This window comes from Pyxicephalus adspersus, chromosome Z, assembly GCF_032062135.1.
Source record: "Pyxicephalus adspersus chromosome Z, UCB_Pads_2.0, whole genome shotgun sequence".
Classification (NCBI taxonomy): Eukaryota; Metazoa; Chordata; class Amphibia; order Anura; family Pyxicephalidae; genus Pyxicephalus; species Pyxicephalus adspersus.
The window spans coordinates 10,346,318-10,366,088 of record NC_092871.1 but is presented as its reverse complement, the minus strand read 5'-3'; the positions used below and the strand labels follow the sequence as shown (position 1 = coordinate 10,366,088).

General features: G+C 40.5%; 1 protein-coding gene across 1 annotated transcript; it reads left to right on the top strand.

Annotated features, from left to right (window-relative positions):
* The first annotated feature begins 4,398 nt into the window (after positions 1 to 4,398).
* On the top strand, positions 4,399 to 18,381 carry PRRT1 (proline rich transmembrane protein 1). Its single transcript, XM_072430028.1, has 4 exons — positions 4,399 to 4,682; positions 5,840 to 6,159; positions 9,683 to 9,859; positions 13,482 to 18,381. Exons 1-4 carry the CDS (start codon positions 4,664 to 4,666, stop codon positions 13,656 to 13,658), a joined length of 693 nt encoding a protein of 230 aa, XP_072286129.1. The 5' UTR covers positions 4,399 to 4,663; the 3' UTR covers positions 13,659 to 18,381.
* Positions 18,382 to 19,771: the final 1,390 nt, after the last annotated feature.

The following is a 19,771-nucleotide window of genomic DNA, read 5'->3' as shown; positions in this document are numbered from 1 at the left end:
CGCCCTCCCTTTAAAGACATAAGCTTATGAAAGCATTGTCAAGGTAGTACTGTGATCTCTGAGATAGTTATTAAATGCTCATTAAAGAGTTAACACGATATGTCCCGTCCACTTTTAAATTGCAAAATTGAGTGGTTTGTGGTCAGCCGCCCTTGGCATGAATCAGTCTATCCTCATTCTTTGTGGCATGATTTGGGCAGACACGTAAGACTGTGTACCCGCTACGAGAACGCCAGAGATGAAAGCCAGCAGCGGTGTGTACAGGGAATAGCGGAGCGCAGGCAGGAGAGGGCAGTGACGCAGCTGCCGCAGGCGCTGACAGTATGATTAAAGGTTTGCATTAAAGCTTTGTTACCTGTGCTAAGCGGGAGGAAGGAATAGAAAGAAGGAATGTTCTTAGGAAGTGGCGGGAGAATGTAGAACTCTCCTGAGGGGGGGAAAGGGGGGGGGTGTAATATAGCTAAAATGTGACGGAGGCGAAGCTGACTTGTCCTAATAAACCTCAATTGCCGACAAGTGAAAAACAATTTCCAAGGCTGCCTGGTGGTTCAGTTAATGATTCCGGGCTAATTACATGTGATATTGTTTCCGAGAATTATTACATCATTATAAATTGTTTTGTTCAGATTAGATTTAAACAGAACTTTTTTGTTATATTAAAAAAGATCTTTTTATTTAAAGCTGAGTGTCACAAGCTGGAGAAGGAATATATAAAGGAGAGGTGTTTAAATGCTGAAACAATGGTTTTTGTGCCATGGTTTTTTTTTCTGCTAAAGTTAAGTAACCTCCACCTCGTGAATGGACAGTGAAAAAGGAAGAAGCAGACTCATGAGCTCCTCTTCTATTTTTCTGTATCCTATAAGCATGCTCCTTGTTGGCACATGATCCTTGCAGCACAGCTGATTGGCTCCTTTGTCTCCCTCTTCTAGTCTAAGCTCTGTATGGGGATTGCCTGAGGCTGATGCCAAATCAATATCGGGACAAAATAAAATAAATGTAATAATGTATTAATAAATACAGAGCTGCATTGATCTGGTATTTCTGTCTGCAGTTCAAGCTCAAGTTTAAGTTGCTTATTTTTTGCATTCCCTGGTCTCCCCTTCTTTATACATGCTAATGACAATTTTAATAAATCCTTACTGTGCTATTTACTTTATTTTAGACCCATGGACATCATTATTGGGCCTTTGTGCTTCTCTGTGCAATGCAGGCAGATCATAGCTGGTGAGAGGAGCCACCAGGGTGCTGTGCAAAGCTTGCTAAATAATAGGAAGGTGTAGTAATGTCCACATGCAATGCTGAGCCTCCATTAAAAAACTTAAATCCAATAATGAAAGATGTCAGACTGGGCAGGAAAGGGCTAGATGATGGTGGACATCCTCCAGTCAAGCATTCTGTATCTGATTTTCCGTACACTATGTAAATTTCACCATGTGCAGTAAAATTGGGGTAAGCAATGTCAGTAAATAGGAGGAGCCTGTACAAATGAGCAGACTGAGAACCCTGAAAATCAGGAACTTTGATAAGCAGAGTAAAGAACCAGTTATTTTCATGACAAATCCCAAAAATAAGTGCTTCCTCATTCAGGCTATTCCCATGCTCTAGCGTGTATATTTTATACATGGATCTCTGTCAAAGCCTTCAAATCATTCACCTCCCTTGCAGTCTTCCTTTCTACATACATTCCATCGATGGCTGCACATTTTTCTCTGGGTGGGTTTCCCATGAGGTGACAGGTGGACATTGCAGGAGAACAAAAAAGAGAGAGTAACACATTGTCAGCCCAATTGGGCAGGTAAGGGAAATTCTCACCAACTCATATGCTGCATGCTTGTCAGCTGGATGTGAAAAGCCTTCCATTCTGCAACTTTTCTATATGTCAGAAAAGAGCTCCACAACCACACTCAAACAGCTGCAAAAAAGCCATTTAGCGCTCCAAGACGCCAGGCAGTGGGGAGTGATTTTAGCTGCAAGGTTCTGCAATGCCAGTCTGAACAAAACTTTACTCAGGTGGCACCACCGTGCTCATGCAGCCGTCGAGGGAGTATTAAATGGAAGTGGATTATTAGTACATCTGCAGTTTTTAGGGATTCTATATCATTTCTCAGTTCTCATCAGCAACAGAACTGTTAGTGTGATACAGTGATTACAAAGTTAAGACCAATCTCATAGAAATGTTTAGGGTATTGCAAGCTATCCATAACTTCTCTCTTACATCTCTGACGCGGAATCACATCTTGACATAACGTATATTAAAATCCCATCTCTCAGCTATCTATTGCCCATATAGTTACCCTACATGCCTTTATTATTACACAGTATTTATATAGCACCAACATATTACACAGCGCTGTACAAAGCCCATAGTCATGTCACTAGCTGTCCCTCAAAGGGGGCTCACAATCTAATGTCCCTGCCATAGTCAGATGTCTTTAATACAATCCAAGGTCATTTTTGGGGGAAACAAATTAACCTAACTGCATGTTTTTGTATGGTGGGAGAAAACCCACAAACATGGGGAGAACCTGCAAACTCCATGCGGATAGTGCCCTGGCCGAGATTCAAACCTGGGACCCAGCGCTGCAAAGGCCAGAGTGCTAACCACTGAGCCACCATGCTCGTATTACAAAGTTATATTCTCTGTGCAAAACAGTCCTATTTCACAATACCATAGTGCTAGAAGTGGCCATTTTGCATGTTTAGGTCATATCCTGTTCAGAGGGAGCTGTACATGTGAAATAAACAGAATTCTGTTGCTTACTATCAGTGCAGCTGTCACACAAAGCCTTCCTCTTTTGTTTACTTAGCAAACAGAATCTTATCTCCTCCCCTCTCAGCATCAAACAAGAACAAATCCCACAGCCTGAGCACATAGCACATTTCCTGTGGATTTAATCATTTGATAAGGCTCCAGGAAAAAGAGAAAACAAATATAATATGAATTTGATGTACTGATTTTTAATCAGGTTTCTGTTCTCAGAAATTTTAATGGTGTGGAAAATCTTCAAGAACACAGTGGAAATTTTTTATGTAATTCTACCTTTAACCTTCATAATGCAAAAGTTGCATCTACCTATTTGCTGGTACACTTATTGCCTTATGATGCTGATGACTGAGGGTAATGCACGCACCTCAGTATTGTGACTCCATAAAGAGGAGGAATATAATTTAACAAAATTGGTTAAAAAAGAAATGGAATATACATCATGGAGTTGTGTGACCTCCATTGGGATCCATGGGAAGTGGGATGGTGTCACTTTATCTAGAGGTTGCTCTCTGGGGTGTTAGGTCATAATTTCCAGAGCAGATCATTAACAGTAACATTGCTGATACCCCCTCTCTTCCTCTTGTGCACCCACGCAGCCCTGTGCAGCTGCTGAGGGTGACCATGCTGCAATAAATTCTCTCCAACCTTGTCACCTTCCTAGAGGAAGATTGGAGAACCGTCAGTATTTATTAAAATTAATTTTGCAAGTGAAATTTTGCACGTGTATTTTTTTAAATTTGTATTTGTATTTTAAGGAGTGCACAGTAAAGATATTAATGTAAGGTATAATCATACTTTAAGTATATATTTAAATGTTTTTACCTGAGGTTTACCCTAACTTTACCCCAAATTTGCACATTAAATTTAATCAGAAAATGTGTGAATCCACTTTTACTCCTGAATAATACATTTTCTAATTGAATACAATGGTGCAGATTTATTAAAGCTGTGGGTGATTCCAGGTTTGCTAAATCACCCAGCTTCACTGATGAAAGTCTATCCTCTCCAGCCCTGGAGAACTTTAATAAATCAGGCACAATGTGTTAATTATGGGTAAACGTTGGGTGAAAACATTAGGTATATTTATAATATATATTATTGCCTCCACCATTAATTTATATATATATATATATATATATATATATATATATATATAACAATATAACATTACATATTCCTTTAAATCTAAATGATTTTCCATCTTTGTTTTCTGTAACATTTCCATCCAAACCTTCCCGCAGGATCACCATTCTACCAAGAGAAGCATTGGCATCCGCCCGTCCTGTGTCATTATTCTGCCATCTCTCAGACTGGTAAACACAGAAGTGTCCAGCTGGGATTTAAATCCCTATCTGGACCCCCTCCCTCTCCATCCTTTAGGGGAGAAACAAATTGATGCCTCTCTTGAAAATGTTGACATCATCTTTAGGGCTAGCCTATTGTTTTGACAAATGACCTTTAAGAGGAGATCAAAGAGAGAGAAAAGCCAGCAGGATAAGGGATGTAAGAAGAAGAAATAATAATAAAATAAAAAAAAATACAAAAAAGAAAAAAATGTAAAAGGAGGGGAAAGAGAAGTGGAAACGGAGGTGGAGGAGAGAGGAACAGTGGGGGGAACACAGAAAAGGGGAATTAGAGAAAAAGAGGAGGAATCACAGAGGAAGGAGAGGGGGAGAACCAGATAGGAGGAGGAGAAGAACAAGGGGAGGGCGACATACAGACAGGCTGCTGCTGCTGCAGGAGGAATTGGTGCAGGATCAGGAAAGAGAGCCACAGAGGGGGGGAGACTGACAGGGGGCGAGGAGAGATCCCCATTTCCTGCCAAATCAATCTGAGGACCCCCCAAAAAAAACAGCACAGCTCCCTCCCTCCTCTCCCCCCCTTCCCTGCAGAGACATGTCCAGCGAGAAGACAGGTGAGAGAGCGGCCAGAATACAGATGCGCTTGTGGACCAAGCAAAAAAAAAAAATTAGAGGAGGGGGGTATTAAAAGCAATTTTGATTGTTGTTATCCAGAAAATTGCGCACCTGTGTTCTGCTCGTCTGTAATAAATGATAACGTTATCCGTCTGTGTCTCTGGTGTCATGTCGGTGGTCCTCATCATCCTCATCTTCACCATCATCGTCATCCTCATTGACATTTATGTGTTGGTCACAGCAAGAGGGGCAAGAAGGCGAGCAAGGAATAGGAATGTGGGGGGGGGGTTTAGGGGAAAGGGGGACCTGTTTACCACAGATGTGTGCCCAGGCTAGGCCAACTACACTGCTTGGGGACACTGTGGGTATCAGTATGTGGTCCAAATACAGATGCCACCATGTGCCACTTCTGTATCTACATCACTCTGCATTGCTAGAACAGTATATAGTACTGTATACAGTATACATATATATGTGTATAGGGTATGTATACTGTGTACGTGTTTTCTGAGTCTATATATAGAGTACCGCGGCTGTCCCTGTCACTTCTTGTGTGTTCTGACCTGTTATTGCCCCAGGGGGTTGTAATCTGCAGCTCTGTGACAGTGTCCTCTCTCTCGCCCTATCTGTGTTTGCCTCACTCTCTTTTTTTCTCTTCCTCTGCCCCTCTTTGTCATTCACATTCACTGTCTCTTTCTCTCCCGAATTCTCTAAAACTTCTGTCTGTGTCTCCCTGTCTTGCTCCCTCATTATCATTCCTTCTCATTCTATCTCCTTCCTTCCTTTCTTTCCTTCTTTCTTTCTTTCTTTTTGGTTTCTTTCTTCTCTCTCCTTTTCTTTCTCTCTCCTTTTTCTCTCTACATCTCTCATTTCGTCTTCCCTTTCTCTTCTCTTTTCCACTCCCTCTCTCCGTATCCTGTCTTCCTCTTTTTCCACCTCTATTGTCTCTCTCTCTTTATCCCTCTCTTTCTGACTTTCTTCCCCCTTCCCTATTTTTCTTTGTCTCTCCCCCCTTTCACTCTTCTCTCTCAGCCCCCTCCAACCCTCACTTTTTCTTTCTCACTCTTATCTTTCATCTGTTGTACTTCTTTATTTGCCATTCTCTTTCTTTTTCTCTCTTTCACTCACTTCCTGTTTTTTTCCTTACTCTCTCTAGGGCCTCCGGACTCTGGACCCCACAGCTCTCCCCCACCTTATAATCAGCCTGTAGGTGAGGGCCCCTGCAATGGGGTTATTCCAGGTTATAATGATCCACCACCCCAGCCAGCCAGTGCCACCCTTCCCCGTCAGGACGCAATTGCATACCAACAGGAGCCGCCTTTCACAGGCCAGCCACCACCTCCCCAGGGGTATGTGGTGCAGACGCACAATCCCACGGGGACCCTGCCAGTCGGAGGGTATGTGTCTCAACCTACAGGCTATCCAATGCACCTGCAACCCTGCACGGCCTATGTACCAGTATACCCCATGGGAACGGTGAGTACTGGATAAGACTTTAATCATAGGATGGAAGGAAATTGTATGAAAGTGGGATTTACAAATAAAAACAAAAAAAACACTCAAAACTGGGCAAGGATCTGAATATTATATAGTTAAATGTGTGTGAACGTACTAATAAATGACTTCCACTGACCAGCCAAAATATTTGAAACCACCCACCTAGAATTTTGTAGGTCCCTCTTGTGCCACCAAAACAGATCTGATCCTTCAAGACATGGGCACCACATGAACTTTGAAAGTGTTCTGCAGTATCTGGCACCAAGATTATAGCAGCTTCCCCTCATCCTTTGGTTTAAACCATGCTCTCACCTGGTCATTCACATGATCTAAAAGAAAGCAAGATTCTTCCAGACCAGGCCACTTTCTTCCATTGCTCCATGGTCCAGCTCTGATGCTCACATGCCTATTGGAGGCACTCTAGGCAGTGAATATGGCTTAGTATGGGCAATGTGACCCATGCACAGAATGCTGAATTCACTGTGTTCTAACATCTTGGCCCACATTCGTTTTTCCGAATTTCGGCTGCAATAGCTTTTCTGTGCAATTGGACAAGACAGGTAAGCCTATCCCCCTTCAACCTCAAAACACAATTATAATCCCTGGGTACCCATTACCCTGTCACAGGTTGATCAGTAGTCCTCCCGTGGACCATTTATGGTGACAAAACAGGAACACCACCTGCCATTTTGGAGATGCTTTAACCCAGTCATCAAAATTTGGCACTTGTAAAGTCATTTAGATTCATATCACCTCACCTTCATGAACTGACTGTTCACTTGCTGCCCAATATACCCCACCCCAAGACACGTGCCATTGCAACCAGATCATCAACATTATTACCTTTCACTTGTCCATGGTTATAAAGTTTGGGCTGAGGGTAAATACCTGTATAGAGATTTCCCCAAAATCTCTTTTTTTGGTTTAGATAATAACAGCTATATAGCGCCAACATATTATGCTGTGCTGTATATTACCAGAAAATATTAAATTCTGTCTTTGTTCCTGATGGCTAGTTCTTCTCACTTACTGCCTGGTAAAATATCAGAAAACAAGGAAGTGAAGGGTAGCAGTAAAAACCCAACAAAGGTTCCAATTCTCCGCGATTCATTGATGAGCTACAGACTTTGTAAATCATCAGTGAATGCTAATAGCCGCACCCCTGAAAATCTTTATCCCACCGGAATGCAAGCAGGAACAGCTCACCTAAGAGTAACAATAAAAATGGGACTTTCATTGTCCTAATTAGATTTGTATATTGTATAATTTATTGGCAATTACATTTATTGGTGTCTGTTGTCTGTCATTTTTGCTTCTGATAAGCTGGGCATGCAGAAAGCCCGTTCATATTTGCCAAGTTCTGCTGTATTTATATATTTCCCAGCACAGCTACACCGTCTTATGCCATCTGTATCAGAACACTGCAGGGTTCTTTTATTTAGTGCAATTTGCACTTTTGTATTTTTATGCTATGGACAGGAACAGCTGTTGGAGGAAAAAAATAGGGTCAGTCCAACAAAACTTTATTCTTGATTTTCTTTATCTTTCAGAAACCCTGCCAATAGTTTTATAAACAAGTAAAAAATGCAGGAATATTGGCTCTGCTTGTAAAGGTCCTGGAAGGAGGGGGCGGAGTTGGGAACACGGGTGCAGAGATTGCCTCCATATAGTCCTTAAGGTATAGGATGCCAATCAGCGACATAAAGCTGAAGCAGATATGAAAAGCAAAAATGTATGCAGATATATGTCTGCTGAAACAATAAATAAAAATATTTTATATACAACTAGTGTAAGGACCAAAAATGAATTTACCTTGACATCCAACTTCTGTGTCAAGTTGGAGAGGGAGGGTAACTCTGAGGACCAATCTTTGGTGCTGCAGTGCTCATGTACTTAAAAGGAGCATGCTGACAAAAAGGGAAGAGCAGAGGAAGTAGAGGGGTGAGCTCATCAGTCTCCTGCTTCTCCTTCATTGTCCAATCACAGACTGAGAGCAGGGAAAGAGGTGGCATGTAATACTGCTTCCTTTTGTAAACTCTGTGTTAAGCACTCTGTGTTTGGATGCAAGAATTGATTTTTTATTCTTACACTGAGATACTAGCTGATTTGAGAATGATTTAGAATGCTTTATTTTTACAAAGCTTTGTTCAGACTAACAGTTAGGATGTGGTGTGGTTACTGCTTCCTTGTGTAAGTCACCTCCAGTATGACAGCCCCACAATGAATGAATGGCGATGACATTGAGCTGTTCAATTGAGCTCATTGCTGCTTGCTGTCAAATATGAAAGTACTGTTTCACAGCAGTGTGGGCGACCAAACATCTGCCAATATGCCAGCTACTGGGAGCCACTTGGGAATGCTTGTACCTGCTGCGGGTCTGAATCTGGCCTATGGAGGAATCTGGGGACTGACACTTTCAGTTGTTCAATATATGGCTCACTGTCTCCCAGTTCCTAATTGTGCATAACAGTATCAAATAACAAAACCCTGTAGTTTACAGTGCTCATTCGGGGCCAAATATATGATAACATTATGAACATTTAGGAGCACAACAATGTCTTGTGTTATCAGCATGAGTCTGGTTGTTGGCTGGTTGTATGGGTGATACGATCGTGTACTATACAATCGTACAAAATAATTGTGAAAAAGAGTTACTTGTTCATTAATCGTTTGTTTTCTAACAACAATATTTGCATGTGTGTACAGGTTCAAAGCAGGTTTAGGCCCAGTGCTGAATTGTGCAATTATGCACGACTGCCAGGCAGGCACTTTTCCAGGCGCTCAGATCTTTAAAATCCTGGTTCTCCACATTTGTGAGCTGGTAACAGTAAGCAATACAGGTACGGCTTACTCTGGCCCCAATGCATTCCCTATGGAGCTGACGCAGTGAAATGCTTCTAAGCGGCAGCAGGTTCTGGCATGAGGGAGTGGGAAAAACACCACAACTTTACCACAAGTGTGAACATAGCCTAAGGCTAAATAATAAAGATTGTATAATATTAATATTTTTAACGTAGTATTCAGTTTTTTAATCGGTTCTGCCTAATGGAATGGTTATTGTTGTTGTTAGTATTATTATTATTAATAATAATGATAATAATAAATAAGATTTATATAGCAACAACATATTACGCAGCGCTGTACATTAAATATGGGTTGGAAATGATGGACAGATACAGACAGTGACACAGGAGGAGGAGGGGACCTTGCCCCGAAGAGCTTACAATCTAAGAGGTGGGGGAAGCAGCACACAATAGGAGGGGGATATGGAATGGTGGGAAGTCGTGAGGGTTTAGGAGACAGAAGAAGACGGTAGGTGAGTTTGCAAAGATGGTTTTTGAGTCCTTTTATAAATGAGCAGAAAGTAGGAGCAAGATGAATACGACGAGGAAGACCATTCCAGAGAGTGGGGGAAGCTCTAGAAAAGTCTTAAATGGTTTATGACTTTATACACAATGAGACAAAGCTTGGTATTTGTTTACTTTTTGTTTATTCCCTTCAGCAATATCAAGCTGGAACCGTCCCACCACAGCCTGGCATCCCCCCTCCACAGATCCCCCCGGGATTGGCACTACTAGAACCCCGTCGACCGCCTCATGACTACATGCCGATTGCTGTGCTTACCACAATCTGCTGCTTTTGGCCCACTGGTGTGATCGCCATTATCAAGGCTGTGCAGGTGAGTGCCTTGAGTTTTAAAGCTGAGTTTTATTCTGCTTATTTTTGCCCTGTATCGTTCATCAAAAGGATAATACCATTCTGAACATAATGTTCAGATAAGCTATAAAGAATATGCACAGCCTGCTATGTTGTTCCCTGTTTTATAAAATCAGACATGTTAGAATCTGAGCTACCCACAGTTCCTAACACCGGCTCTAACCTCCTAAGGGGCACTCTGGTAAATTCCAAAGCTGCTCCTGGTCTGGGCCGGCACTGAATTATATATCAGGATCAGGACCTAATATATAAAGGGATAGACCAGAAGAAGCCTATTGAGTCTCATTCTAAAACAAATTTGTGTTCAGAACTGCACAATCAGCACTTGATGCAATATGGAGGAATCCTGCGATTGATGGAGCAATTCCAAAGTCGTAAAAAGTCACCAGCACTCTGAAGAATATTACATTTTAACCATGAATTACAAACATAAAATGTCAACTTGGTCTACATGCAATCAAGTGGCAGATGTCAAAATGTGGCCCTGTACAGAACTGACTTGGGGGCCCCTTGTGGCCGAGGAGAGTACAGGGTCCTTGTGCAACAGCATATGTTGCCCCTTTCCTATGTCACCCCTGATGCCAACACTTCAAGGTCTCACAGCCTCCCCTCCCTCAGGGCAATATATTGGTGTACAGAATGTGATGTTATGGGGGTATATTTAAGGACAAAACTTGCTTTGTGAATTAGTTGTAACAAGATTAGCCAAAAAGGAGCACACCTGCTGTGTACCTTAGTAACCTTAGGGTAAGATTGGCATCCAAACACACAGATTTCAAATGTGATAATTAGCATTTCAATTGATTGAACACATTTATTATCTCAGTTTTAATCCCCACACATCCCACCTGTTCCAAGCTATGCTGAAATCTGTTGCATTGCTATAAACAGACCATGTATGCTGAAAAATGTTATGAATGGAAAGGCAGATTTCGTTCATTGTGGCAAACATTTTGAAAGGGACCCTGGTGTATGGAAGCAGAGGTCTCTTTGGAGAGGTCCATCACACCCCGTGTGAAGTCATACCTAAAGAACTGTGATCAGTAAAGCTTATCCTTAGGCTATGTACACATGTGAAATGATTCTTGCCCAATACGAACAATCAGAGAATCTGACATGTGTACAGCATGTGTCCTGACAGATCCCTGAACAACCGACGGAGAACCACCGCTGTACAATTCAATGAAGAAGAGCATAGCAGAGTGCTGCTCACTTACTCTTCCCCCTCCCTTCTCCATAGAACCACATTTAGCTGTGTGTACATCGCTTGTTTGTTCATCACTATTTTGTTGCTAGGAATGATCACAAAAGATAATTTCCAGCTGGACCTCTGTAGCTGGACCACTGTTTCCACACAGAGAAAATAACCTTCTGTATAGCATTATCATCTAGGTATATGTGAATGGGATCTGTTTTATGTAAATAACTGAATCTGTGAGTGTTATGTGAAATGTGTTGCTTTGTAATATATCTATATCTGTCAGCAGCCATATTTGCTTGGGCTCAGGCTCTATATTAATGACTGTGAAAATGCTTTGCTCCTCCTTTCTCTCAATGCACATCTAAATCTCTGCACAAGCTTAATTATAATTGCTGGAAACGATCGTTAGTGATCATTTCCAGCAACAGAAGAAGGGGTGAGCACTGTACAGACTGTACTGTTCTGTTCTATGAGGAGGGGAGGAGGGATGGCGAGCTGCAGGCGATCATTGTGTACTTCCTATTATTAAGCAATATTGTTCATTAGCAGCTGGTCATTTATTATTCTGCCAGGGTGGATCATGTGATTAGTGCCAGCCACACATACAGTGCAATGCCTACATTTCTGTAAAATATTTACAATGCTATACCTGTAGTGTTTTATTTGCATAGTCATTGCTGAATTAGTACAGAATTAGGCAATTATTCTTATTATTCTAAAACAAGTTAGGATTGATAAAAGAAACAAAGCCCTGTGTAGTAGAAATTATCCTACTAGAAAAATAGTTTTATGCCCACAGGATCCAAAATAAAAAAAAAAAAAAACAATATGTGGACAGCATAATTTACACAAGTCACTAGAGACAAAAGACACAAGTCTAGTTCAACCACTTGAATAAGCATGAATATTTCCTTAATTTTGTAACCATCCTGAATGTGTTGATTTAAAATTTAAATTTAAATGCCGGTTTTGATGTGCATTGGTTTCACTGGGAATGTAATAGTGCTGATAGTAAAGACCAATGAAGAACACAAAAAAAAGAATTGAAAATTTTTTTTTACTAAGGAACAGAAAGGTGTGCACAAAAATTTTTAAACAAATGGCTTATTCATTTTCACTATTAGAAAGTGTGGAGCCTGTTCTGTGTGTGCTTAAACTTACCTGATTCAATTTGCAGGCACCATGTTTGTGTTGGTTCCTTACTTGGATCCTAGATAGAGGAAAGATTTTCTGGAATTGACTGCTTTTTAGCATTAAGTTTTCACCCTGGATTTTTCAGTCTCAGATATGTGCCATGGAATTTCAATCTGAACCGGGCCCAGGGTACAGTATAGATTCCTAATATCCTATATTTCTAGGGAAGGATCTAACATTAAACATGGTGGCAGAAGTTGGGAATTTCCAATTGGTTTTTGAGGTGAGCCTATAAGCATCCCACTACAAAAATATTTTTTTTTCATGCCTGTTTCCACTTGCTACAGAGTTGTCACAAGTGGAAGAAGGCACTTAGCTGTGTATGCTCCAACTAAAGCAATTTAGGCTAATATGTTGGTTTGCCCTTTATGGGTATGTTCTGTGATGTGAGCTTTATGTTTCACAACCTAGAGTTTATCCTAATATTTGTTAATTAACTTAGCAGTAGGCGTCGACTACATCAGTATGGCTGTGAAAGTCTTTTAAACCAGACTTTTCATAAAGTTTAAACAAAGATTCCACTGCTTTAGACAGTAGGGGGTCCTGATGTAGTCTGCCTGCCTTTGCACATGGGTCGAACAAGATTTTGGTTCCCAAGCAAGGTCAGAATCCTATAAAAGCCAGAACTGTTGGTGAGAAGTTTTAATTTTTTTCCAACCACCACCACCACTAAATATGGACATCTTTTGGTCACATTTAGGCAGATGAGACAGGAGAATACATTTCCAAAAGGCTGTTAGGGTATGGGTAAAGTTAGGGTCATTAGATTGTGAGCTCCTTTGAGGGACAGTTAGTGACACAACTATGGACTCTGTACAGCGCTGCGTAATATGATGGCGCTATATAAATACTGTATAATATTAATAATAATAGGGTACCTGTCTTCGTCAGCACAGCAGTCTATGGGAGTAGTTACATGGATTTTGTTGGGCTCAAACAAACACTGCCATGACTTTTAGCTGGTAAACGTTCTGAACCCTCATAGCTAGTGTTGTACTCTCTCCATAATCCTCTGTTTACAGGAAGTTGGTGTTGTTGTAATGCAGGCCACTTATTTCATCTTGGTCACAAGCAACCAGCCCCTTATTGCACATCAGCAACATTTCTGGCATGGTGGAACATTAATAAATTGCAAGCCTGATAGACAAATCACATGACTGGAATATAACTTTTTTTTGTGGTTCCACAGGTCAGGACAGCTCTGGCTCGAGGGGACATTATGTCAGCAGAAATAGCCTCTCGTGAAGCTCGGAATTTCTCCTTCATTAGTCTGGCCATTGGGATTGCTGCCATGGTCTTGTGCACCATCCTCACAGTGGTTATTATCATCGCAGCTCAGCATCATGACAATGATTGGGGTAACTGAGCTATCTTTCCGGCACCTGTGGGGCAACTGAAGGACAGCCCAATCCATCATGACTTCTCTGTGCCCTCGACACTTTCTAAACTCTACTCTCTTCAATTCTGATTTGGAATTTCTCATTTTTATGTCTGTTTTCACTGTCTTCCTTTCCGATTTGTTTTTTTCCTTAGCCCCCTCTCATATTCTGCACTTCGTTCACCATAATTCTTCTGCATTCTCTCGTTGAGTTACTCCTCATTTTCCATCTTGGATTCCTCTTCTTGTTGGCCATATTCTTTGTTCATACCAACTCTTCTGCTCCCCCCCCCCTCCATCCACCACAGTGCTCTTTATCTCCCATCCTCTTCCCTGTCTGCTCCGTCCCCCAGTCCCCTCTCCCTTGTTCTAAGTAATACAGGTGCCATCTTGGGTGTTATGGGGTAAAATAGGGGTAAACTAGGAGTTTCATGGGGTATTTTTCAGCTACAAGTTAAGAGTGTGGAATACCGTCCAGCTGAGAAATAAAGGAAAGGAGATTGCCAAATCTTTGCTGTGACATTTCAGGTGTCACAAAAAAAAAGGGAAAAGAGATTTGTAACTTAGGATATGAGTGGAGTGTGTGAAGAAGAGTTATAGAGTGAATGAAATGGAGGTTAGGGGTTTCTTAGACAGAAAGGAAGAAATAAACAAGGAGGTGCTTATTCTTGCAGACCACAGCAAAGAAAAATGGAGGTGTTCCTATTGCAACTAATCAGATTTAATCAGTAACTGAAATTACGCTCAAATTTGATTGGTTGCTACGACTATTGTCCTTAATTTTCCCATTGCTTCAGCTTTATATTCAGTACTAAACTTAGTGGTCCTGACTCATCAAGCTGCAATAGTTTTTAATGCACCTTAAAGGCCTTGTAAGGCAACTTTGGTTGTAGTGTTTGGGTCCAGATAAACTTTAAGTGCTTTTTTTTGGTATTCCTAAAGCAGCCCTGTGATTGGAAAAAAAAATCAAAAACAGGTAAACGTGCATAGGGAGATCCTGGATACCCCTCCTGCTGGTCCGCTTGAAAGAAATCCTCTGCTAAAGTTTGCTGGGAATCCAACACTTCCAGTGACATGGAGGTCAGCAGAAAGAACCAGCAAGCCTGCAGGAGACTAAGAAGTTCAACATTTCCAGAAGTGATGAGTTTCTGAGCACCTTCTGCAGAGGCATTCTGAAGGCACAAACAGATGGAAAAGTAAGTTTTCCATCTCTTTTATTGCAGGTGTGCCTGTTTCGGAGTTTTTTTAAGGACAGGTTCGCTTTAGATAGTGCTGTAGCTTGATGAATTAGGGCTAGTGTGCACTAAATAAAGATACAAAGCATTTGCTGACCTCAGCAATACAAGGTGACCTTTATGTGTTGATGTTTTAAAAGTGGTAGCCATTTTGTTGGCTGGCTGGCCCAGTATTTCTGAACATAGCTTATTGGTTCACTAGAATGAAACTGAAGTAGTAGTTATTTTTAACACACAAAATGGCTACCAGCTCTGCAAAGGAGCAACGGGTCTTCTTAAAGCTGAAGATCACATGCTCAGCCTTGACAATATAACGTACTCTCAGTCCAACCAAACAATTAAAAAAACGAAGAAATGCTCCTTATATAATAATCAGGATGTGTCATCTTGTTGGACTGGGGAATGCTTAGTGAGATTTTACCTGGGATTGGTTTGCATTCTCTATGGTTATTTTCTCCTGCGCATAACACTGACCTTTTATTGAATAAACTGCGGCTTATGGAATCAGGATAAAGAGGGTTGTATTTTTATATGTTAGATAATTTAACAAACGTTGGTTTATTCAGGAAGGACGTGTGTGCAAAGTATAGATAGGAGCAGCCAAATATCTCTTTTGTAAGGATGACCAGCTTGTCGTCTGTGCTCTACATAGTGACTGGTGTGGTACAGCAGGAAGGTTTTTATAAAAAAGCTCAAAATGAATTTCCACTTACCTGCAAATGAGTTTTTAGATACAGTCAGCACAATTCCTATTTTCCTTACACCATAGCTTCCTCATTTGTCTATACCAATTCTGAAAGGAGAAGAATTTTTAACACAATTGATTTTATTGTTATTTTATTGATATGAAAACACTTTTTCACATAGTATAGCAATAAATAGACCCTTTAGGAATGATTCACAACACTGCACCCAGTAAATATTTGTTTAACTATGTAATACTGCAGTACAGTGTAATATACAATGCAAATATGATGCGTTGCTGAGTCATTCATCCTAAATGGCACCTCAACACACCAAGCCAACATACAACAATATTGGTACAAATGCTCCAACTCCATTAAAAGCTGCATTCTGGCGCAATAGTAGCCCATTAAAATGAAGGGTTGTCTTAAAATTATTAAACAGGATTTATATAGCCCCAACACATTGCACAGCACTGTACATTAAATAGGTCTTACACATGGTAATGCACTGTAATTAAATCTAGCTTAAACCACGGCAAAGAATCCAGGTCTGGATAGATTTCAGTAAATTGCATCAATCACTACTTTATCTCCAGGGAATTTAATTGATGAGGTCTCTGTGGTTTTCAATTCCTCTCTTATACATTAGCTGAGGGGTCAGTTGGAAGTTCCTGTAAGATACATGGTGGGAAATGCATCATGATGAAAGAGACTAAGGAACCATTTGGTTTAATAACACTCCTGGAGAAATATCTATAAAGCCAATGGGTGATAATCTCACCAGGATCTATCTATAAGTGATATATTAGTTTTGGCCAGGGTTCACTTCTTTTATTGAGATCAAAAACAAAGCATTGTTGGCCTTTATATTAATGTCCAAGGGTTCTTAGAAAATTTAATAGGACCCTATTGATGTGGTCCTATAAAGCAACACGATCCAGAAAGAGACTGACAACCAGAGGCTAGCAAAGGATATATTGGTCATGTAGTTTTAAAAGAAATGGGAGCCATAGAGCGCCTATCAGGCCGGCATACACATGTCTGAAGGAAGCACAGGAGTCCATAGACACTTAGTTCATCCTTGTGTCCTCCTACATTGACAGGAGAAATAAAAATGAAGATTATGGTTGGTCTCTGTGCATGATGACAATTGTCCTCCTTTTACAGCCTGGTCTAATTTAAAATGTTCTTCCATAAACTGCCCATTTGGGACATTTTGCTGACAATGTAATAAATTGGCTCCTCTGCTAACCTTAATATGGAAATATTTCTGGAATGTTTTGTCAGCGCTTGATACATTTAGGTCAGACATGATGTGGGGGATGGTGAGAAGGCACCGGAAACAGACCGAAGGAATTACAGCAAATTAAAACCCAAATTAGCCCGTAATGACATTATAGGGAACCGATTGCCAGATGTGTGGAAAACAGGATGAGTGAGGGGCTGATTTATGACAATGGAGAATAAAGTAGGGATATGATGATGGAAGCTAATCAGAGTTGGACTGGATTCTTTTCATTCATTTACAGCATGCTTTTTCAATGCACCGCTATTGTCATCAAAAGGCCTTATATTGTATTTGATGCAACAAAAATATTGACAATGACCAGTGCCTGCTTTGATATTGACATGCATTGGGGGTCCATTTACACATAAGACTGCAGAAATGCATGTGTTCATTCAGTGCTTGGTAATGTGCATGCCATGTGTTTGTGTGATGCACGGGTAATTATTCCCAATAGCACCCTGATGTACCTTCTTAGTGATGGAGGGCAGCACAACATCCGGCAACAAACTAAAGTGCCATGTGCTCCTGGAAATGGTGATGTGGAAGTAGCCTATTCACTTGCACATTAACGCTCATGCGTGTCTATGGTATGAAAACTAATATTGTACTTTGTTTCATGCCAGATTTAATTGCATGCTCTTATCTTTGGGGGACATTTGTGACATTCACCACTTTATGATTCCTTTATGCCATTGCCCACACGAAGCCATATGTTGGTGTCACTTCTACATTAGATTCTCCATAGCTCAAACAAAATAATGGGAAATCCATTTGTGAGAGAGTGACACCTTCCCTTGGCTTTGGATGATGGGATAAAGCGAAGACTGCTAAAGCTAGACTACTAAAACCTACCAAGTAATAGCTGAGTTGGCCTTCAAAGTGTATGTCCTGCCAATATGGTAGCCCTGTTAGGATCCACTTTCTGTCACAGTGACAACACGCCAAGCCAGTTTTCATATATAGGAACAAAATTCTTTCAGACAGTTTGCATTGCCTTTAGCTAACCAATGAGAATCTTTCAATTGTTTAAAAAAATGGCACTGTGAGAAAGCAATGGAGAATCAAACACCTATAAAGAACACAGACTGCATGGATCATTATTTTCACAAATGAGATATTTGCTGCTTTAGGAAAAATTAAAGTTTTATCCTGGAGGCGAGTCAATTTATGTGATTCTCCAGGTCAGTCTGTACTACTACTCCCAGCATTCCCTGCTGCCGGAGCCCAACCAAGAGGAAGATCGAGTGAGAGCAAGAAAGCCGGCTGACGTCTGAGTGTGTAATAAAGAGACAGCTGCTATATTTCTGAACAGTGTTATAGGGGTGGGTCGGTTTATTTCTGTGATTAAACAAGATGTTTATGGTTCTGATGAATATTCTTTAATATTACTGACGACTTATTTATTTATCGATTGAAGGGGTGCATTGTGGGTATTTATTCATTAGCATTTGGAATGGTAATTTAGCTGCATTATCTATAATAAAAACCAAAATTTATTTCAATTGGGGCTCTGTGAAATTATTTTAACGCCCATTACAAAAAAAACAGCGTGAATTCAGCCTAACATTAAAGAAACAGAAGTAATAATACATCAAAACACCAACAAGGCATATGCTATGGTGGCATTGTGCTGTTTTAATGGCACTCATTGTGGTAAGGCAATTCACCAGCAATACAGTATGCTGCAACACATGCAATACATTGCCATCACTGCCATCTGTTAGGTACCCTTGACAAGGTTTGGATGAAGTTTTTGCTGCACAAGGCATTTTAAAGCAGCACCTTATTGTGCATGAATTATCGCTCGGCAGGTGTATAAACATGGTTTCAATATATTTCAATATCAAAGATAGAAAGAAGCAATATTTATAAATATACAAACCTTTTATAGACAACTTCAAGTGTGAAAAAAACAAACAAATCAAGGTCAGTTGGATCTGTAAAATACGTACGAATACCATGTTACAACACTCTAAAGGTTTATAAGTAATTTGCTTTTGAGGACTGACAAATTGTTAATGTTGGTCAAAATGTGACATGTATGGAATAAATGGAATCGTATTGGAAAAAACAATGAAGCTATGATCTAAAAATGCATATTGCCTGGGTATTATGCTGATTTAATAATTTCATTCTGAAATCACTTACATGGAGACTGTATGCCAACCAGATTCTGACTTTAATTTCAGCATGCTTGTTCCTGGTTAGATACACAGAACATTGGGGTAGAGCACCTGTACCCCAACAGGAACAGAGCCAGGCATCTTTTATGGAAACCAGCAATGGCCACCTACAAAGCTCCTTAAATAAGGCTCCTTAAATACGGCTTAAATAAGGCTATAAATACAAAGTACCCTAAGCTAATATATTATAGGGGAAATGTGCTGAGGAAACTTTGTATTTATAGCCTGAGGAGGGTTCCAAACCTCTTTTTGTTTTTTTATTTCTTTCAGTAAATCAGACATGGATTTTTTTTCCTCCTAGTGAGTCACAAAAATCTCTCCAGCAGAGTCACAGGAAGCAGTATAAAGCTGACCGATGTCCTAAAACTCAATATGTCCTAAAGGTCTTAAAATGGAGATTCTACGAGGGTAGGTAGCCCTGAGGGGCCCAACACTGCATGGAGTTTGTATGTGTTCTACCATGTTCATCTTGGTTTTCTCAAGGCACTCCAGTTTCCTCCCATACCCCAAAAACATATATCCTCCCACAAAAAATGGCTTCTCACTATGTTGGGTCTTAAAGTTGAACTAAAGTTTCACTTTTAAGTTGGCATGATCAGGCAGGCCAATATTGCAGAAAGGGACAGCTGATAGAGGTTGGACTAAGTCATCACCCATAAAGTCCAAGTCAAGTCCCAAGTCGAGTCCAAAATCAAGTCACCTAATTTAT

Bases quoted from the DNA above. Each gene is read 5' to 3' on its own strand.
- PRRT1 (XM_072430028.1), top strand. The intron at 6,160-9,682 runs GTGAGTACTGGA...TATTCCCTTCAG, and splicing joins CAGTATACCCCATGGGAACG to CAATATCAAGCTGGAACCGT. The intron at 9,860-13,481 runs GTGAGTGCCTTG...GTGGTTCCACAG, and splicing joins CCATTATCAAGGCTGTGCAG to GTCAGGACAGCTCTGGCTCG.